The 22997-nt window shown below is 40.0% G+C and overlaps 1 protein-coding gene across 23 annotated transcripts in view; it reads right to left on the reverse strand.

Moving 5' to 3' along the window:
- Positions 1-301: 301 nt before the first annotated feature.
- Positions 302-22997, reverse strand: part of SNAP91 (synaptosome associated protein 91) — a 64426-nt gene continuing 41730 nt past the window's right edge. For 4 of the 23 annotated variants that reach the window (XM_048297051.1, XM_048297052.1, XM_048297050.1 and 1 more), the window contains 15 exons: positions 18470-18577; positions 17699-17956; positions 17414-17491; positions 17238-17309; positions 16688-16771; positions 15736-15819; positions 11321-11458; positions 9889-10038; positions 8504-8534; positions 7206-7317; positions 6318-6341; positions 4720-4803; positions 4545-4649; positions 2981-3081; positions 302-1730 (listed from right to left, as the gene is read on the reverse strand). In XM_048297051.1, the coding sequence (XP_048153008.1) occupies positions 2989-3081; positions 4545-4649; positions 4720-4803; positions 6318-6341; positions 7206-7317; positions 8504-8534; positions 9889-10038; positions 11321-11458; positions 15736-15819; positions 16688-16771; positions 17238-17309; positions 17414-17491; positions 17699-17956; positions 18470-18577 (1421 nt within the window). In that variant the 3' untranslated portion in view covers positions 302-1730; positions 2981-2988. The remainder of the gene's footprint in view (positions 1731-2980; positions 3082-4544; positions 4650-4719; positions 4804-6317; positions 6342-7205; positions 7318-8503; positions 8535-9888; positions 10039-11320; positions 11459-15735; positions 15820-16687; positions 16772-17237; positions 17310-17413; positions 17492-17698; positions 17957-18469; positions 18578-22997) is intronic. The other 19 variants (XM_048297046.1, XM_048297045.1, XM_048297054.1 and 16 more) reach the window with 13 other exon arrangements.

Consider the following 22997-nt stretch of genomic DNA (forward strand, 5'->3'; position numbering starts at 1 on the left):
CCATAAAAAACAATCCTCTAGCACATGCTTGGTAATTCACTGGCCACAAAACTTGTGCAGTGAGTGCAGAAAGCTGTAGGTGTGGCATTTAGGGACGTGGATGAGTGGTGGAGGTGGCAGTGTTAGGTGAACAGTTGGACTCCATGATCCTAGACGTCTTTTCCAATCTAAATGATTCTATGATTCTATAAAAGTCATTCCCATATGCAGCAGACTCATCAATCAGTAAACACATTTTTCTCCTCTCAAAGTATATTATTGTGTTCAACATCTTAATGATTATGAAACCGGCAACAAGATATTTACTTTGATCAAGGTGTTTATTGCATCTCAGAGGGCACACATGCACTGGGGTTTTCTGTTTTTCAGGGGGTTTTTTTGTTTGGGATTTTTTTAAACTGAAATACAAAGAAAAGCCATTTTGAAATTAGCTTTTTATAGAACTTTCCCATTACAGTGTATGTTATCCCCACAGCAAATTCAGATACAACCACTTTTAATGGTACCATACATTGATTAAATAGTTCATTTGAAAGACTTTAGGTGAATCTTTCCAACCCAATATGCTTTTACAGAGAACTGCCAAGCCACTTGTAACACTGATCAACAGTGACCTCATTGAAGAGTCAAGATCTTACACCAAGCCATCAGCAGAAACAGTATGAGAACAAATAAAAATTAAAGAAACACAGTATGTACAGTAAAGGGCATGGATCTCTGGATCAGAATTAAATCTAATCACCAATAGTACAAAAGCTACTCACAGCGCATTCGGGGCAATGAGAAAACACTATCCTAAGGCATACACACGTAAGCACTAAATTAAGAGATGTACGGAAGAACTGAACAGAGATGGGTAACATCACTTGTAATGTTTTGACTACAGATATACCAAAAAGTCCTCTCGTATTTGAAATCCCTTAATGCCAGCACAACTATGGTTGCTTTTTCCCAAATACATGGAGAGAAACTGACCCTTTACTTAATTTTCAGTGCATTTAGCAAGAACTGATAAATATGCCAATTATAAATGCAAAAACTTAAATAATTAAACGAGATTTTAAAATAAAAACAGCAATAAATATGGTAATCTTTCAGATATGATTTTTCATTCTTGGTAAATCATTGAAAAAGTATTTGTCATGGAAGTTTTCCTTTATATTAGTTTAAATTATTTTAACATATACAGTGCCACAAAAATAAAACATTTTTTTTCACGACAATTGAGATTCCTGTGACTGGAAAAAAAAGTATTCTGCACAATTTCTTAAGTATTTTCTTTACTATCTGGTGTTATCACACTATGTTTTGTAACAGATAAAGGAGAAATAGAGGCCTAGGGAAACTTTGGGTGTCCTCAAAAAGTTATATACATTGAAACCTTCAAAAACCACAGACATTGCTCCAAATGGCTCACCAAACAACAGCTGCATAATCTGCCCCCGTGGGATAGGTTCAGAAAAGCACTAGAAGGCATCAGAAACATACATCCATTGTTTAAATTGTAAAACACAAATAACCCAAGTACACAAATTTCGAGAGAGTAGGGATAACAGCTAAGGTAGTACACATTCCTAATGTTCACTTTCACAGCTGTGCTACACGTTTCAGGAGGAAGAGAAAGTCTGAGTAAGCACTGGGTTTGGTACTGGTGGCTCACTTTGAAACTCTGAGCATCCATTTGTAGACTCCAAACTCACGTTTTTAGCATCCAGTCAGAAAAACCGCAGCTGTGAATATAGAAAAGTATTGGATGAAAACTGATACAATGAGTTAGTAAAGCATGTTCTAGAAAGAGCACCAAATCTGCTTATCCCTTCACAGCTCAGGGGATTTGCTATCAGACTTTAGTGAAGCAGCAGTCTTCCCACAGCCAGTTATGAATCTCTCTATCATAAATACAAGTTGAAAGCAGTGAGTCCCAGCAGTGAAGGTGTATCTCCACTCCTGGCCATCACCTGGAGGTGTACCTGCCAAGTGCCAGGTACACCTCCCTAGGGCTGGAATTTGGAGAAGGGTGGAGCGGGACTGGGAGATGCCTAAGAGCAGCCTGAATCACTGCTGCCAGCTCCAGTGCAGAGTGGGCTCAGGACAAATTTTAGAATTAAGATCTAGGAAGGAAGAAAAGTGACTCATGAAGAAGGCTTTAAAGTTATGTAATGATTGTCCTCTCCTCACCTTATTCTAGTCACATTATTCTAGCCTTCATTATAAAATGCATACCTTACTTCTGCATCGTTATTTTTTAATTGGCAATTAGTGTTTAATTCAATTTGATATTTTTACCTGGCCCTCCAAAACTGTAAGAATAATGTCTTAGCCTTTATTTCCTTCTATTACGCAGTACTGGTTTTTTGCTTCTCCTCCATTTTTCTTTACATTTACTCCTCTGTTCTTCCCCATTATTGTTCTACACAGCACTGCTCAGGACCTCATGGCCTTAGCATTCAGAAAAGCAGTGCCTTGAAATATTGTATGGCAGGGGAGAACATCAGCTGGTAGCAGTAAAGAGATGCAAACAACCTTCCCTTGATGACAAGAATACATTTTCCTCTTTTGATACCTTCACACCTATGATACCAAATCTTTTTCAACACCCACAAGACTGGAAGAAGCTTCTTCAGCACCTTTTCCACCCCCCAGTATTTGTACCCTGTTATCATTCTACATGTTTCAGTATTAATTTCAAGAAAAAAACCAAACATGAATCCTTGGACTGAATGGAAACAAGGTAAAAATTGAAGTTATACATTGATGATACTTCTTTTTTTTTGCCAAAAGCAACTGTCAGGAAAAGTTATCTATGAGTCAAGCTTTCAGGCTAAAGTTAAAGAGTGTGGACAGAGAATTTGGTTTTCATTACACTGCATGTTCCTAGCTCCACAGCTGCGATTTTATCAGTCATATTCATCCTAAACAACATCTGTGTGCCAGACATGTACCACAGTGTGACATGCTCAAGCAGGCAGTCACAGAATACCTTATCATTTACAAGAAATCCTTGATGTTAAGATCCGCTAATGGGTCCTTTGTTGGAGGTTTCTTGGGGCTCTGAGTAGCAGGAGTTGGGCTTGGAGAAAGCTAACAGACGCCAGCCAGGAAGGCAGGAAAAAAAACAAAGCAGATAAGAATACCCAAGCATTAGATAGACATAAGCAGTTCTCACACAAGCACATTGCAAGCATACAAAGTTCTCATTTGTCTGCAAGTTCAGCGTGGTGCTGTTTTGCTCAAGCATTGTTTGGGTTCCATCCTTACTACAGGGTTAACAATGTTTGGCAAGTTTAATAGATAAGGCTATAGACACTGCAGATCTGAATGAGCATAGCTTCAGATCACTCTGTCCCTGTAGGACAAAATGGTGTTAGGATCTTCAACCCAGACAGAAGACAAGACAATTGTTAGATGTTAAAAACCAAGGTGCAGAGCAAGCAGAGTGCATCCTGCAGGGAGCGACTGAAAATCCCTGTGACTGGCAGTTAAGTACAAATTATTTGACACTGATAATATAAATAAGAGTCCAAACCAAACTGGAAACATGACTAGATTATACTAGGTTCCTCCTTTGATAGGTATAAAAATCATCAGTTATCCCATAGAAAATGTCAGTTTTCAAGTTCCATGCAACACTTCTGGCTGTGGTGGTCAAAGGATTCTCCCATTCTGTCCTTACTCCTCCCCATTCCTACCTCAACTCAGGGCACAAGAAGTATTTTATACGTAGCCCTGGCACCTTGATGACCGCTCTTCTAGAAAAAAATTTCTGTGTCCCATAATATTATTCTTGGTAAGTGCACATATAGTTTAAGGTGGGAGGAAAAGCAAGACGAAATATATTCCTACTTAGAGCAGTTTCAAGTTCTTTCCATTTCTACACAGAAAACCTTGACAAGCTTCATTGGGAATGTAGTTCCTGACTTAAGAAGTGTGGTTCGCTAGATGTTGATTGCCTAATATTTGCAATACAAGGGGGGTAGCCTGGTTTCCAGGGTTACCTGTGAGATTTTACAGCTGCAGCATCAACTTCCATCTCCCTCCTTACTTGAAAGGCAAGATGGACTTGTGACTTAAAAAAAGCAAAATACTACAGCTAAATAATTTCCTGCCTCTCCTCTGGAAGGGCCTTTCCTTTTCAGTGTTATTACAAACCAAACTCTACTTTGAAATAACAGCCTGGAACAGGCATCATAGCTTATGCTGCATCACCTGCTGAGTGTAGCTTTAGTAAATTTTGGTAGGCTGTGAACAGAACAGCAATGCCCGTGAGTTCCACCTTGAGCTTTACTCAAATACCACCCAAAACTAGATCTTAGATGTAGTTAGCTGTAGGAGATTTTCAAACTCGTTCCACTGGTCTCATACAAGGCAACTGAAATAAAAAATCAAGGTGGTTCATGTGATCTGCAGCAAGGCAGGCAGCTGATCCTTTACTACATCTCATTTACAGACCTAGAGCTAGAGTTGAGCTGAGACAATGCACACACACAAGCTACTTCCTAGTGACGTGGAGAGCAATTAAACATTCATGTAGCAGCAAGGCTCACCTGTACACCAGGGCCAGTGGCGGCTCCAAAGGGGGGCCTCATCATCGGCTGCCCGTACATGACCGGCTGTTGGGGCATCATGGGCACCCCTGCACCTGCTGGGGGCTGGAAACCAACACCGAGTCAGCAGGGGTCTGGGGGAGGGAAGGAGAGCAGTGTAGCGAAAGAGACTCACCATCCCAAATGCTGCTCCTGGCTGTGGGACAGGTGGAGTACCTCCTGCGGCAGGAACAGCACTTGCTGGAGGCACAGCTCCCGCCTAAAAAGTAATTAAAAAAAAAAAAGGCAAAAAAAGAGCAAAAATCTAGCACCAACCATCTGGAAACCACACAGAGTCTCCAGCATTCTCAAAGCTGTTCTGGAAAGTAGGACTGTTATGCAGCACATATGCAGCCTCAAAACCACAATGCTTCAAAGAATGAGGGAGCTGAATGAGTCCTTATGCACAGCTTGTTTCTTCATAAGAAAGCAAGGATGACAGACTCCATTCGCTTCATGAACAGAGTGCATTTACTGACTACAACTCAAAATAGGCCCGAGAAAATGCACACTTTGCTCCTCCTTCTAAAGAGTGTAAGAAAGCATCCCAATTTCAGCTAACACACTATGGCACTTATTGTAGCACTGTATTTTAGTAGAAGCTTAAGCAGATTGTAAAGCTAAGGGAAATAGCTGCTATAATTAGTTTGCAGTGAAAAAAAGAATAATTATGTACCAAGATTCATTGAAGTTAAAGAATAAGTTCACACACTTAAACCAGGATCAGAATCATTACATACTTTACAAAGGACAGTTTAGTTTATCTTGATATGCTTTTCATTCATACGCTGGACTTGTTATGATTTTCATTCAAATAATACAAGGCAAGAAAAATTTTATCTTCCACTAGAATTCAGGAAGAGAGAACTGTTAGTTTATGAACTCTATTCCAGTCTGAAGGTTTTCTGGGGAGCATTTCAGTTAAAAAGTGTACTGTGCTAAGAGAGTCCCCAAACTAAAACCAAGATCTGGACATTCAAGTATGTAAAGCAAGAAATTAAACCACACAGGTTGATGCTATCAGATGCAGTGATCTGACTGCTCTTACAGGAACACATTGTAGCTCAACATCCAATTAGGCAGATGCCAAGAAAATGGCCACACAAACTGAATCTGCTTTTGCCTCTAAGCACTAGGTCACTTGACGGAATGGGCTTTGATGTGATTCTGCTGATTTTAAACCTGGAATTGAAAGGTCACAAGGAAGGGAAGAAGAGACCAAAACTTAAGTGGTTCAACAGTGACATGAAGAAAAGCTTCATTTTTGCCTTCATATTTACTCTGCCTGCAGACGTGGGTTTCTTTGGATTCAAAAAGTACCTAAGTGCATGATTTTTAAGAAATATATACAACACATATATTTCATGAAATGCTATCAAAACCACCCAGCTTCCAGAAAAACCAGTTACTTATCAGATGATAAAATCACTACAAGATCAGACTGATGCTACAGAAGCTCGAAATTTCAGCCAGTACAAGTCATCAGGTAGTTCACATCCAAGTAAAGCAGTGCAGACATCATTTTCAAGCTTACAGTACAGAAATGGTTAATCACTACTACCATACTCAACCCATTGGCTGAGAATTGCCTGTTGGACAGACAGTCCAAGAGGAGCCATGTTAGAAGCTTCTAGCTAGTTTTAAGCCAGCAGTAATAACTGTAGTGCAGGTGAGGTGCTGTTAGTATCTTCATGTTTAGTAAGTGCAGTAAGAGATCAAAAAAAATTCACTTACACTGTACAGTACTGCCCAGCCTTTCTATTAAGAAAAAAAAGCTGACGTTACAACTAACACATTAAGTGAAGTACAGGGAATTCTTGTATCTTCCATAAGGTTATGGAACATGCTCAGGGTCTTGTTAACACCTGGATGTGGCAGCAAGGAACTGAATTGGTCATGGCCCCCCTTCAGAGTTCTTTCTTCCCTTTGCCAACACAACCTTGTTCAAATGGAGGCTGTTTTAAGCCTTGTGAGACATTTGATGAGTTACGACCCCTCTTCAGATTACTTTTGTAGCTTACTCATGATCAAGTTGCTCTTGTGCCAATTTTAGATTTTTAGCTCAATTTGACCCTCTTCTCTCAAAATTAGTGCCTTCTGATGCTTTTTTACAGGGTAATCTCACCTTTCCCAACTGCTTTACCCTCCTAAATAAGCTACCCACTCTTGATCTACATCAGTTACCTGATCAGTATGAATACTGTGTAGTCTTTTGATCTACTTCATTCAATAAAACTTGGGAAAAACCTATATATTTTCTCTCCTTATAATACGTCAGCTGTGGATCGATAGTGTTTTATTTTGGGTACTTGACCTGGGCCTGATCCTGGCAAGGCTTACATGGCTAATCACACACTTGGAAATGCCCACAGGTATTAAATGTACATGTAGAGCAGTATCTTGATACATACACTAGTGTATTTTTCATTTACTACTCGATGGTTTATTTATACCAGCTGTAAATCTGTTCTTAAAAAGTCTGACTTGAAACACTCATATAATTTACACTGAGGCAAACTGTTTAGCCTCAGTAGACTGGAGCAGTGCCTACATGTATGCTTGCAAAGTCTCATCAAATATTGCAAGTCCAATACCAGTGTTGTCTATGGATTAACCACCTACCAGTGGACCACCTGGGACACCACCAGTCGACCAGGTTGCAGGTGCTACTTTTGGCTGCCAGTTCGCTCCTCCTGTTAACTTTTTCTCTCCAGCATTCCACTGAAGGTCTCCCCTAACAGAGAGGGAGAGAGGCAGGCTATTATTTGCATAATTCCACAGTGAAAATCAAAACCAGTTGCAGCACACATTAGCATTAGACGTGCAGCTACATTAGCTTATGGTGTATGTAGTTATTAACAGAAAGATATACTTTTAGTGACACTCAGTTTCAAGGGTTGTTAGCAGTGGACACCAGAACACTCTATGCTGAAGTCAGTTACATGGTTATGGCCTTTGTGGTGAGAATTAAAGAGAAGTTTTACTTAGTATTCACTGAAGGTAACATATCGCATATACCCTTGCAAAGTAGGAAGAGGGACTGCTACTGCCTATTCTACTGGGGCCAGGCAGGAGAGCTGCCTGCTAGATGTCTTTGAAAGGCCATTTCAGTGCTGGAAATCTTGCTCAGACAGCTGAAGAAGGAAAGTATTCAGTTCTGCAAAAAGTTGATAGATACAAGACAAACAAATCATTCACAGAATAACAGGGCTGTTGCAAAACCAGGTTTTGTTAGAGGCTGCTCTACCCAGAATAAAATACACTATTTGAACAAAGTAGAATGAAGGAAGCTACATTTTGGGGCTAAACCTCACGATGTGTTTGTACATATCCCTCCTATCGTCTCCACACAGGCACAAACCATTTTGAAGTCTTGCATACAGAGGAAGACTCAGGGCAGAAGCAAGCAGTTAGATTAAGAAGATAAAAAAATAAATGCAACGTTGTAAGTATTTCTTTTTGCAAAAAGAAGCTTATCACGCCAGGGAATGAACCTCTTTTCTATTTTGGAAGTATTTCAATGCCTACACAATAAGTACATCCAGCATCTGTAAAATATAACAAAACTATTACATATTAGCATAGATTACTGAGGGGAGCTATACAATTTATTATCTGGACTATTTGTTCATTAAAAGCTGCTTGGAAATCAGCTATCCAACATGAAGGCAGTAATTACAGAAAAAAATATTTCTAAGACTCAGATTAAAGACAGCAAGTTTATAAGCTGTATCAGGAACACTGAACCTTAATTATTCAGTGAACCTGTATAGAATAGAATGCTTTCTTCAGAATTTTTCTGGATTGGGAGGTTGGGGCATATAACCAATTCATTGTTTCTTAATAACCACTGAAATAGATGTAGGGCTATACAGCAGAGTAGAAAACTTCCTTTTATCTTTAAGCAAAGTTGAACTTACTTTTTAGAAGTAGTACCAGAAATTCCAAGATCTGAAAATTGTAAGAAAAAAAGGAAATAAAAAAGAAACCACATGTTTAGTAAATTGAAGCCTGTCAAAGCTTAGATTTCACTGCACCCGGGCTTATCAAGAGCGAAAAATTTTTGGCTGTCTTCATTCAGACAGCATCAGAAGACTGACCACATCTACCTATTCTTCAGGACAAACGTCTGAGAAACCCTGTGGATATCTTGCAGTTGAGAAAGTCATTTTTGCTTCATAAGCAAACCAAAGTAACTATATTTAGGTCTACAAAATGCTACGTTTTTTAAGAGCACCAAACTATTTACCATGAATGACAACACTAGTTTCTGTTCCTCATTACACACATGGAAATAAAAAGCTGTATTCCACATACACATAAATCTGGACATTGCCTGTGAGTTTTGAACTGTTTTATCTGCTCTGTCATACATGGAAACTCCAAATGGTTTCCGTAATTACCCTTTGGAAGAAGTCTTAAGTTGAATTTTAAAGAGTACTCTTCTCACAGGACCAATATAAGTCCTGTAAGTCATAAATTGCTATTTGATTTTCTCCTCCAAACTTGGATATACCAAATGACTTGCAGAAAACGTTTCAAGGGATTAAAAGTCTTGCTAACTTCTAAGCACAGTATTTTCTCCTATACCTAACAGCCATGTCTGCATCATAAGATCAGTTTTACCTTTATTGTGGTGTGTCTACACATACTAAGAGAGCATTACTTCTATACAGCCCTCCAAAATACAACTTCAGCAGGATTACACCTTAGCCTAGGTGGGCCTCTGTTAGGTTTTGGGGGGGTTGCAGCTACTGATCTCTAATTACAAAGGCCCTAGGCCTTTTCCTACTACAGGAACATATTTTAGTTTAGAATTTCAAGAACCTGTTTGGTAAGTTCTCTGTCTGAGAGAAGGCCTGTTATTGAGTGCACTCATCACCCCCCACTGCTATTCTTTCTCTCATTAAACATGAAGTCAGCTATTTGTGTCCACCAGCTTTGCTGCTTAAACTCCAGTATGCCATCAGACACTTTGGACAATTTTAATTTTTCTATTACAGAGGGGCACATCCATTAAGAGTCTGATGTGCCTCTGGAATGTACCTGGGATGGTCACACATTACAAATCATACCTACCAAAAAAATGCCATTATTTGACTCAGATCTTGGGCTCAAAGAAGGACAAACCCAGACTATGTGAATCAGCTATCTGAACCAAGCCTTATTCTTGACAATAACTTCCCCAATCTCCCCAGCAGAACAGGAGGAGACTGAAGCAAGCTAAAATAGACAGGTATTTGGCTCCATGGAAAAGGAACATAGCTGCATGCCACACCACTTAAAACCAAAATTTTTCACTTACTGCCTACTAAGTTTGCAAGAGACGAATCAAGATCACTTCCAAGGCCTTTGCTTGCTGCTGCAGCAGTGACTGTTGCTGTGGCTGTAGGTGCTACAGGTTGACCAGAAGGAACCATAGTTGGCATAAGCAGATCACCTAAGCCATCAAACACTGGAAGTGAAAGGAAAGTGAGTTAGAACAGCAGCTGTGATCAAAAAAGCACTGCCTTCTACTGTGCTGTTGGTCAATGAATACGGCACAGACAACCACATCACAAGTCTTACCAGAACACCATTTGACATTAAAAGTAATGCCAACAAGGGCATGCATGTCATTTTACTAGACATTGAATGTACAGTAATCCTCAAAAAGCTATACCAATGAAAACTAACATGAGAAGACATGCCTAAAAGGAATTTAATTGGAGCGTTGAATCTACATAGATACAGCAGCACTTCCACATGACACTATTTTTCTTACAACCATCCTTACAGAGATGTCAGATACACACACATTTGTCAGGAGATATTCATTTAAAGGTTTTTAAAATGAACATCTTGCTGCAAACACCAGTCAGAATTACTGTGGCAAAGGCAGTCTTATACCTTGACATCTCACAGCAACAGGATTGGCAGTCTCAAGATGTTACTATTCACTTGCAAGCAGCAGGGAATCAGGAAAACCTATTAACATCTTATGAGATCAGAAGGAACCAGAACCATCCACACTGACAGTGCTGTTCTCCTTAGTCCAGTCATCTAACTCAGAAGTTTGTTTCTTAGATCCCTTGAAGTCAAACTGCTTGGTACATCTCATGCCTGAGTTCTATCTTCTGATCTGTATTTGAGGTACATGCTAATGTTAAGTCAACAGGGAGGGGTAGCATGTGCACTGGCAAGCAACCAAATAACCAAGCGGCAGTACTATTTCCATCTTTTTTCTTGTACGGTTGTAGAACTCACCAATTTTAAGTTTGTAGCAAGGACCCAGCATGAAAAATATAGAATGGAAGAGATGCAAACAAAATGATAGCAATGATAAAAGTTTAAGCTTATAGTCAGGCAAAGAACTCTAGGCCAGCTTCTGTTGTGTGTACCCTCAGGTGCCATGCAAGCTCCAGAGCACCTTCAGCAGCAGTGGCAAGATGAGTTGCCTGTATACTTGATTTACAGAGTAGTGTTTTCCTTGGGTAACTCCTGATTCATGCTATCAAGCACATGCAAGGATGATGTATAGACTAGTTTGCTTTTTACTGACACGCTAGAATAAAAAATGGATATAGAGAGCTCTTGGGCACACACCAGCCTTATCACCACCCTGAGGTTCTTCCAGTAGAGAAAGAAAAAGGACGTCACTGATACTGCTTGTACTCAGAGCCCAAATATGATGTCATTAACTCATCTACCACATAAAACACATTAGAAAATTCACAGGAAGAAACCCTGTGGCTCACCTGATGCATCAAACGAACTGCCAGTTGTTGGAGCTGTCGTCCCAAAAGCTGCATCAAAGTTAGGCTGTAGTAATCCAGTTTGAGCTGGAGTGACTGGGGATGGTGATGGAGAGGGAGCAATAAAAGAACCTCCAAAGCCTTTAAAAAAACACATTAAGAGAGGTGAGGACATTAGAGTCAGCCTTGTTAGACTGTGTTTACCAAAACCTCAGTCTACAGAGGGCAGAATGATAGAGACAATTATTACTAGATCATTTTAAATAACTCAGTACTACACAAGCATCCTTGGTGTGCCAGGTATGACCATGGGAATTCAAAGATTTTCTGACAGTCACCAATAAAAACATTAGCGATTTTAATTCAGATTTTTGGAGAGGCAGACCAACAGAGTAGAGAACACAATACTTCTGTCTCTACACACTATTGTTCTAGGGAAACAATATCACAGGCAGTATGCAACAAACTATTAGTTCAGAAAAAAAAATAAACAGAAGAGTAACTTGAGAAATGCGTATGATCGCTCATCAACTACTTTGGAATCTCAATTCATAAGGCAGTGTTTTACTAATCCAGTTTAGCCTTTCTCACCATCTTAAAATATCCTGGTTTTCCTGGTCAAGATGTCTTCAAGCTGTCCCTCTGCCCCCATGCCAAAGCAGGGTCAATTGTACTCAAACCAAAACCCTCCATGGGGAAATGAGAGTGGTGTGCCATCACTGGGTTCTGGGCAGCAGCCCAGCAACTTGCTGTACCATCAGAGACAGGCTTTAGGTGTGGAATGCCTGGCCCATATGAACAAACACATTGGCCCCAGACACAGCTGGGAGAGGGAATGCAAACCTGACTGTGCACTGCAGGTCCAGGAGAAGGCAACCTGATTAGAAACACCTCAGAAATTGCACCTCTCAGCTGAAGCTTTCCAGCTTCCAGGTAATGACCGAAAACACCCTGATCATAACCTGAACTGGTCCCTTCAGATGCCACCAACCAAGGGCACCAGCTGGAGCCAGGGAACCAGGGAGGAGGAAAAGCAGAGCAGCCTGCTTTCTGCACTCACAAATAAAGGATATGTCAGCAGCCTAGGTGAGCTTCCCTGTGTTTATTAGGCTTACTTCAGTATAATGGAACCAAGAAGCCCTTATAACCCAAATCCTAGCCCACAGCAAGTCTCATGCTCACAGTTGCTAACCCTGAATATGGAAAAAAGCACTGGGATCAGAGACCTGCCCTCATCTCTCCATGGTCTGGTCTTGACATGAGTTTGTCATGAAATAATGTAGGTTGGAAGGGATCTCTGGAGGTCAGCCAGCCACACAACCTGTTTAAAGTCAGTCTAATCAAATCAGGTTGCCCAGAGATTTGCCTTGGCACTTCCAAGAGATCTTACTGACTCTCTGGGTGGCCTGTTGTCCTATCAGACCATTACAGTATTTAATGAGTTTCTCACATATATTGACTTTTTTTACTATCTTTGTGCACCTCCAAGAAGAACCTGGCTAGTCTTCTCTGTATACTCCCATGAGTTTAGACATCTATAAGGATTCCCTTTTGCCTACTCAAGGCTGAATGAGCCCAGTTCAGCCTCTCTGCATATGTCATATGCACAAGTCACCATCTATGTGGCTCTCCACTGAACTCACTCTGTCATGCCCTGATCACCCACATCAAGAGATTCTCTAATACATTTCCAGATTACCCGTGCCCAGCCACATTCCCTATTTCCCTTCCAGCACATACTATGGTGGTTCTAGTTGTCCAAGTGCCAAAGCTTGTGATAGCGATGCTTTCTCCAGCTGCCTAAAAAAGGCTTCCTCTACTTACCTCTTCTTGAGCAGGTGGTCTGCAGCACATACCTGCTGAAACATGACTGACATGTCACTAGATCATCACCTGCCCCAAAGCAAAGCTCCATGCATTCAACTATCTGCACAAAAGTACTAATTGCCACAGAATCAGACCAGAAGCAGATTGACCAGACCCAAGGATGACAAAGGCAGTTCACTGCAGCTATTCCTAAACCACAGGAGCCATCTAAAGAGATTGTCTTTCCACTTCCTGAGTGAGAACAAGGAGCCTGGCAGAAGGGTATGATCCAGTTAATAAGATTTTTTTTTAGAAAGTTCTGTAAGCTTTTGCAAAGCCCCAGAAAGTGTCTGCTTTTCCAGCTATAGAAGAGAGGACTCCCCAGCTTCTGGTGAATATTTGTATGATGACTGGTCTTAATTCCATAGCTTTTAGCCTTGCAGAATTAAACAGTAATACCAGGCACAGAAGCCATAAAAATTCTTTAACAAACAAAGTTCCTAGTTGTCTACAGATTGCAGAAGACCCCAAGAAAGTCAGCAGAAACAGCAGTAATTGAGTCAGATGTGTTGCCTGGACACCCCCAACTGCCTGATTTTGAGGTTGCTTTTACACAGTCAAGGAAGATTTCATGTAAGAACACGTTATTAGAGTACATAGTGGGACACACAAGGACACAGTTTAATTGGATAGAAAGATCTAGAAAGGAAAATGGCTAGACTGTTGTATTTATCAGCATAGTTCTAGTTTTGTCTGCAGAAAGGCTTGGAGTAGGAAAACATTTCTTCGAAATTTCCTAAGCAAGCCAAGAAAGAGCAGGAACTTAATTGATAGCAGAACACTTAAGAAAATTATGAATAGTAAGTATACTCATTACATTATGCATATAAACACACAGTATAACCAAAAAGTCATAAACCATGAAGGACAAGCCTTCAGCCACCATATGAACTCCAGACACTCTTAAATTTAAAACTGATTACACTGCAGGCTATACATCTGCCATTATCTAGAGTGAACAAATGCTTAGCAATATGCTGCAATGTTTATAGACTCTCTCTGTCTGCCAAAAAAAAAAAAAAAAACAAAAACCAAATCTACTTAGAGCCCTTTGGAATGTATGTTCAAAGCATAAATAAAATAAATTTAAAAAAATCATCTATTAACCCCAACTGCTTCATGTCTGCTTGAGTATTTTGACTTAGAACATCCCTTTTATAATTTAGGTTTTGATTTAATGCAACTCATCAGATTCAGAGAGCACATTGCTGAAGTTTAAGCCATCTGGAGCACAATTCCTACTTGCATTTAAGCTTAGTTATGGTTAATGACATAAAATATTTTGTATTGTAATGTTTGCATAAGCAGAATTATCTACTGTCCTACAACCTCATTGCACTCAGTCTCCTGACAACACATGTAACTGCAAAAGACTGTCATGATTCAGAATCTAATAGTGAAAACCTAATCTATGGCCTTAAGCCATCCATAAACTAACTAATACAAAGACCAATTGAAGCAATATAGAAAAAAAAAAAAGTAGTCTTCTACCTTAAAATCTGAGGCAGTCTGTCCTAAAGCTTTAGCATGCATTTACACATTATGTCCCAATTTAAGAATCTGGGTTGCTGATTGAGAATGGATGCGTGCCTTATTATTATCCAGACAACTTCTTCCTTCCTGTGGCACAAATAGATAATCTCTACACTTTGAGCAGGTACTTGAAAATGTAGTGATAACCTACCCACCAATTCTACAGATTGTGCTGGTTTTGGCTGGGGCAGCATTAATTTAAATCATGACACAAATTCACCATTTAGAAACATGGCAGAATTTAAGGCAAGTCTTCTACAAACCAGGAGCTCATGTGTTGGGATTTTGCTCTCTACAAACTTCAAACTGGGATGGGGATGAGTCACAGCTGTTCAGCACAATCACTGTAGCCACTCCAATACATGGTATAGCACAAATTTTGGAGAATTCAGCTTAGGCTGCTTATCTGTAGGATGCAGACTAAAATAATACAGTTATCCAGCCTTTGATAAAGGGTGTGACAGTGATGCCACATTCAGCACTAGCAGAGACCTCATCTCACCCAGTATAAGGAGAGGGTCTCTATCACTTCTCTTCCCTTGTGCTCTCATTGTCCCACTCTCCTTGGCTAAATGCAAGGCTGCTGTCAGCCATTTAAGCTACTAACATTTAAGTGTTCAACCTGCCTCAGTTAAAGCAACCAAATTGAATGAACTCGAAGTTTACGTAGCAGTAAGGAACAAGAAGCATAGCCTGAAATATTGCTTAACTTTAGTACTGCTGAAGACAGCAAAAGAAACTTTAGGCAGACACTCATACTCAGTGAACAGTACAAAAAAATAAGGCTATGTGGGAGGTAGGATAACAAAGAACATGGAAAGAAGATAGGAAGTTAGCTTGTACTTCAGTATATTGCCTCCATTACAAATCACTCTAGTTTTAACTAAAACATCTAAAGTACTAAGAAATCTTGTGAACAAGTATTTTATTCCACTATCTACACCCAAGGAACATAAAAGATTTCAAACACATTTCTCGGTATTGCTCTAAAGTAACACATTTTTCGAATTCTTTATTACCAGCAAGTAGGTCTGCAGAAGCTGAGGAACTAGAAGCAGCCTGGGTTGTTGGCTGGGGTTCAGAAGCACTACTTCCAAAAGCATCTAAAGGGAATTCCAGAAAGCATCAAGAAAAAGTGAGGAGTTCAATATTAAATACATCAATTCATCAGTTATCGTAAACAAAAGATGACAAAAGAGTAACCACTTCATAAATCAGAAGAAGAAAATGAAACTGCTTGGCCATCCTTGTTGCAGAGCAGTACCATGGATGCAAAGTTCAGGTGGAAAAAAGGATGTGCAACAAACCAGCACTTGAAAGATATCTCTTCTCTTTTATTTGGGCCTCTTCTCAGATACAAATCCCAGCATTCAAGACAACAGGGTTAAGTCTTTTGGAGATGAATGGATTGGTTGAAAATTTGGAGTAATTCCAGCCAGAAGCCAGTGGTTCACATGAAATCTTTTTAGAGGTATTTCTCACTAATATTTGAAATTCACTGCCTCTAAGCACCACTTCTGCTTTTAACATGCCTAGAGTTGGTGGTGCCCATCCTAATTTCCACCTTGTCAAATCCAACAAAGATCCTGTGATTCAGATATACCCACTTTGAGACAAGTCACCCTCAAAACTTCAGCTGCTTTGAGAAACGGAACTGAGAGAAAACAGCATGACCACAGAGATTAGCAAAGAAGAAAAGGACAGAGCAGACTTCCAATGGACAGCTGAGGAAGAGCCACACATGCACTGACTGAGAACAGAATGGCAAGTGTCATGACAACAGAACGACCACGCTGACAGCTGATTTGCAGTTCATTATGGTGCAGTTGTAAGAACGGGACATGCCAGACTCAGCCCTAAGGCCACACAGAAAAGTTGTGAGAAGGGGAAAGCCGCAGCTTTCGCAAAGCGCAAAGGTAGTTGAAATGAAGTGATTCAACTCTGAAGTGGTGAGGAAACAAAAATACCCACCACCAAATAGGTCAATCACACCTGAAGAATCCACCTTTGCTGGAGAGGCAGCGGGTAGAGGAGAGGGGGCTGCAAATGCATCCACTGCAGTAAGCATAGGATAAATAATATTTAGTATCAGCAAGGCAACAATGATAGCTAAATATTTCAAAGCTACATGGGCTCCAACAGTTAGAACCACAGATTTGGTAAATTTGGGTAAGAGTCTCCAGAACTGCAAACAGAAAATGTTATATTTCTCACACAGCAACTGAAAACCACAGTACTTTAAAGAAAACATTGCTTATGAAACATTTTCTTATGCTTAGAGGAGGATTTCCTCTCTCAACAACATCACTTACTTACTGAACTTCAGTGTCAGCCACTTCATGATTTGCATCTTCAGCAAGTGCACATCTTGTGACCAAAGCAGCAAACCCAAAACTTAATATTTCCTAGTATTTCAGTTTAAAGGTGTAAATTGGCAGTAAGTTGATTTTTTTGTTTTATTTTTGGAAAAAAATCCAAGCCCAGGAAGTCTGTGGAATGGCCTGTGAAAACAAGCACTCACCAGATAAGAGATCACCAGTGAGAGAACTCTCAGGCACAGGAGAAGCTCCAGGTTGTGGAGATGAAAATGTATCTTCCAGAAATGAAAGAAAAAACAAGAAGTAAGTATCACTCAACTCAGTTTACACCATTGCACAGCCTCAAAGCAGCAGAGTATCAGAAGAATTCTCTCTTTACCTGTACCAAAGAGATCTATGCTAGGAGTAGCATCTGGCTTAGGCGCTGCAGGTGCATCAGGAGCAGACTCAAATAAATCTAAGGCCAAGAACACAACACATCTTTAACTCATTTTTGAAAGGCAGGACTGAAAACAGAAGTTTCCAGTTTTGCACATCATATTTGAAATTAATAGGCTCTCTGGTTTGAAAGCCTAGCACACAACACGCATGCAACAATGAATTGTTCATTTGGTACTCCTGACAGATCAATCCACCAGAATCAAAGAGTTAAAAACAAAATTACCACCAAATATATCTAGAGCAGGAGGAGCGGAGGTGGTGGCGGTAGCAGAAGTGGTGGCAGTAGTGGTAGTGGCAGTAGCTGTAGTAGCAGTAGCAGCAGCAGCAACAGCAGCAGCTGGAGAAGGAGTTGTTGCAGGAACTGGAGTGGCTGCACTAGTTGTAGGGGTAACTACAGGAACAGCAGTCTCTGTTGGCTTCATAGCAAAGAGGTCCAGCTCAGGAGCAGCCTCTGCACTACCTTCGGATGGGGCAAAGGGGTCTTGTAAAAAGGAGAGGGGAAATATATGTGTATGCATACTTAGGATCAGTGAGGGAGGAAGTCAAGAACAAAGCAACTATAGGCAATGCACATACTGCAAATACACGCACGCACACGGAGGAGGTCGCTCTAACATCTAGCTTACTTATCCAGACATGTTACTTAAGTTTTTCTAAAATAAAGACTGTCTGAAAGGCTGAGCAGTTCTAGTTACTAGAGGGGAGAACTTTCAAAGGCTGATGAGGCCAAAAAGACAAATATAGCAAAAGACTATCCAGGCTACTGCTTACAACTCAGCACTGACAGAACCATTCATTAGCACTACCAATAAACACAAAGTCACTGGGACTCGGAAACAGGCAGTTTTGTTAAGCATGCTCTTCAGTCTAAGGTTTGTTTTTACCAATTGCAAACACTACAAAATTTTCAGGAAAACACACTGCCATGTAGTTTAAACAAAAAAGAAAAAACAAAACAGCAAAACAAGAGACTATCTAATGACATAAAACCCACCATTTCCTGAGCATGCATCAAGAGCTGCTGCTACAGGGGTTGGGGTAGCTGGTGCTGCTGCCCCTTCAGCTGCTGCAGGGGCTTCCCCAGGAGAAGCTGCAAAGGCATCTTGGGTGCAATTTAAGAACAGAAATTAAAAAAAAAAAAAGAATAAAGAGAAGAAAAATATAATAAAAGAACCAAGTTAAATTGCATAGGTAGATCCCCTTATACAACATGAATTACTCCAAAGCAAGACAAGTCATGCAGCGCAAAACGTTTTGTCTCTCCCCCAACCCCACACAAGCAGGTTCTAGACAGGGTTTGCAGATGGAGCTTCTTGGGTTGCCCACAATAAGCACAGTGAGTGTAAAAGAAGGCATTATTCTCATTGTATAAGGGTTCAGAGCAGCATGCTCATGTACTACCCAAAATTAACTAATTAACAAAATTAAAACTTAAGAGCAGATGTTAACAACTTGCATGCTCAAAGCCTGTATTACATGTGACTAATCTGCAACTGTGAGTTTACTTGCATAGTGCTTTGCACTGTTATGAGTAACAATCCAATTACTCTGGCAGATATATGCATCTACCATTTCTAGTCTTTGAGCCAAGTCAGTCATGCAACATCTGAAAAATTGAACTTACTTGTTTCTTAACAGTATTCCAACTGGATCTTTCTGAAGCCATAACCTGATGTATAGGTTATATTTACTCAGCTTGCTTCAAACAGATCAAGATTGTTCATCTTAACTGACGGCTGGCCAGCCATAGCCTGTCTGTCCTTTCAGGATCACTTCTAGGCCAACCAGTCAAGTTAGGGAAAACAACTAGTTTGGGGTTTTGGAATGACTTGCTCATGAGGTTTCTTTGAACGTTTTTTTTGTCTGCCACTTGCTTTTTGCCTGTTTTTTTCTTTTTGTCTGCCAGTTCCTAAGTGGCATGCTTACATTTCAAGCTATGGACAGCATTATTTCTAGGCTTAAACCAGCATTTGTGCTCTTAATTCTATGAAGTAGCCCTAATGGACAGTGCCATTTGGACTATCCTCATAGGCAAGCATATTCTTCACAAAAAAAACCCTGCACCATGAGGATTAAATACTTCAAGATGCTTGTAAAGGACATTTTTCTACTGCTACAAAAGTTAGCAAGTTTAAAAAAATCTGTTAGAGAATACTGCAATTGCACTGTCAAATTAGCACAGGAAAAAGCTTAACATGCTTTAACTTGAATGTCAATTTTAAAATGAAAACAACAATTTTAAAAACAAAGTCGTGCCAGGTAATGTAAAAAGCTCAAAAGAACATGCATCGAAACTTCAACAGAAGAGAAGAAAGCCCACGAGTCTTCTACAATAGAATTAAAATGAGTTAGTAGCAAAAAAGGCCTGCTAATAAGCCATTTCAAATATAATTCTATTTTTCAAGTAACAGGGTTGTTCAACAACAAAACTGGATGGCAGTTGTCCAAGTAAAAACATCAGAACATCCCAGTGTTGTATGTATACCAGACACTGGCGTGCACCACAGGGAAGGAATTCAGCACTGAACTGAAGAGTTTTGCATCATCCTGCTCGAGAAGATGTTTTGTGTAACGCCATGTGCGTTCAGTTTTGCTCTACAGGGCCAGCTTTCAGATGAAGGGGCAGTGTGGGCTCTTTTGAAAAAACATATTTGTGCCCACACAAGCTTGTAGGCCAACAGCACAGACATTGGTCAACCCCACTTATAATTATTTCTCAGAATGAAAGGATAGACTCCAGATGACATCTAAGGCAGAAAATCAGAATGCATAGAGCTAGTCATTAGTTCTATGTTGGGATCACTTCAGCCTCAGAGTGACACCTATTCCTGTCCAGATGTAGGCTATTGAAGTTCCACATGTAACAGTCATAGATATTCAGGTGGGCACAAGTTCCTTCCAGCCCACAGATGCAAGGAAACAGATAGTTTGGCACCAGCTTTATTATTTACTGACAGTTCTGAGTAAGGTTCTTGCCAAGTGTTGTAATTTTTTATAGCATCAGACTTGGGTTAAATGGCAGCTGGGATAAACACCTAACTTCATACTGGAATCTAAATGAAAAATGTCATAGTAAGAACTCTTAATATTAGTTACTCTGAGAAGTTCAAGAAACTTACATGAACATAGCAACAAACCAACCTGAACAGGTGACCCTACAACCCGCAGTTTAAACCAAGGGTTTGCCATTGGGTTTTTCTTAAGTTAGCACTTATTAAGTTCTTTTCAAAAAGCTCTGCTGCTCCTGCCCAGTTGCTCTCTGCTAAAATCCAGCATAACATGCAAAAATGGATACAATTAAATCTGCATATTTTACTATTAAAAGAAGGGACAGTTTATTTTCTTTTTTGTTCCTCCATATTGGTGTAGTAACCCTACATTTGCACATTCAGCAATGCAAGAGATTTTCTCCCTTTAAAGCTGTTACTGTATTCATTACATTTTTGCATCTCCTGTTTCAAAAGCGAATTCAGCTTTTGACTTCTAGAATCAAGTAACATATGGTCCTCACTTGAATTTCTTGACATCCTGAAAACTTAAAGGGATGTTGCTGAAACCTTTGCAAGTTCACACTGCATGGAACATCTACCAGGAGTGACAGGTATGTATTAGGTACTGCACTACACTTGAATTCATAAATATAGCTCTTACTGAAATAATGTGCAAGCAAGGGCTTTTCAAAGTTGTTAAATACTGAAGCAGTGCTTCCCTACATCTTGTCTGCAGACAAAGTGTTCCTGCAGAGTGATCTCTTTCATCTCATAATTTCAGGCTTCATTTGATGCCACAGCATCAATACATGACAAATTTACTCACAGAGATGATACCACTGACTTATAATCATCAATGTATTATGCAACAGGTGAAACAATCCTGTGGAAGTCACAAATAGAGGAAAGATCATTGAACTAAAGTGCACACAAGAAACTGTTTCCAGAGCTTTCTCCCTTTTCATTACTTTTTGATATAGAAAACCTGACCTGAGTTAAAAAGAATTATTTCACTATGCTCAGAGCTAGGAAATAATAGTAATTATGCAAAGTGTCTGTTGTTTGTTTGGGTTTTTTTAACTATGTGCTAGCTTGCTATACCAGCATGTGCCAGCACAAGGTACATTCATTAGCCCTTTACTGCCAAAAGTTTTCATCACTTTGCCTGTAGTTTCTTTACAGGGAAGACCATAGTTCTGTCCACTTACAATTCAAGTCATCTTAATGCCTCATAACTGGCATTTGCACAGTGTCTGCCATGACTTGTTACTTGCACTGATTACAGAGTAATCCCACAACAAAATGTAACTCAAGAGCACACTACACATGTGCAAAAATACCGTGCCCAAATTCTATTACTGAGTGCCATATCAAGGTATTTTGCCTTTCTTCTACCTTTGCATTTCTCCCCTCTCAGGAATGATTCCAGCTGCACTTTGAAAACAGCCTCCTCTTGCCTATCTTTGAAACACAGTAAGGAGTTCCTCAAGTTGGCCCAGGTAACTGAAAGCTTGTCTATTAATCAGATTGAGTTCTTTAAAAAAGCTGTGCTAGATCAATCCTGCATTTCTCATCTGCTTTCCAATACCATATTAGCAATGAAGACATAATGCAGAGCTTATCTCTCCAAGACAAAGCCCAGTCCTAGGCAGCACGCAGGCTCTTATCAGCTGAAGTGTCAGCCATACAGTGCAGTCAACAGTTATTCCAAAGCCTCCTCTGCTGCTTCTTCCTTCAGCTTGGCTACCTCCTTCCTGCAGCTGTCAGCTTCTTTCCCTACACAGACACTCCCTGAAGACTCTTTCTCCTGAGATCACTGCTCCTGTACCTTCTCCTACCACACCTTACCACAAGAAATCGTGTGAAGCACTGGCAAGCTGCAAGAAGTTAAGGTGACCTTGAAGACTGTATCTCCAGCAGACTTCAAAGGTGAAATACCTACTTAATAGGATTAAGTGTAAGCATGTCTAGCATCACAAAAACTAGAGAGTAGCGGTGTCTGCCCCAAAACTACCTCTTCTTGCACAGTCTTAAGGTAACAAAGGATATTAGTATATGATGCTAGAATACAATTACAGCACAGCCTTCAGGGGAAAAAAAAAAAAAAAAACCAAAGAAAGAAACAAAAAACCTCAAACCATGAGCAGAGAGATGGAAGTTCAATGTAGACTCATGGATCTTAAAAGGGTCTTGAAGTTTTTTTGAAAAGTGGGTGTCTTGAAGGCACTGCAAAAGTATCTTTACTGCTGAGTGTGTTTAGAGATTTCTCTTCTTGAGAACCAAAGGTTTTCTGCTATCATAAATAACAGAACCTTGCTTCATTCTGAAGTGTTCCAGGGGAAAAAAAAAATCAGTATGCATCTAATATATACTCCACTGGAGATTTATAGCATTTGAGAGACAAAATACATTCTCTTTAAAGGAAGAGATCAAGTCACAGAAGTCTGCATACCACAAAAGTGAAATTCTTTCCCCACTGAAGGGTGAAGCTCCACTTCTTAACATGTGTCACTAAGTTATCTAATGATCAGT

The sequence above is a fragment of the Corvus hawaiiensis genome, chromosome 3, assembly GCF_020740725.1.
Source record: "Corvus hawaiiensis isolate bCorHaw1 chromosome 3, bCorHaw1.pri.cur, whole genome shotgun sequence".
NCBI lineage: Eukaryota > Metazoa > Chordata > Aves > Passeriformes > Corvidae > Corvus > Corvus hawaiiensis.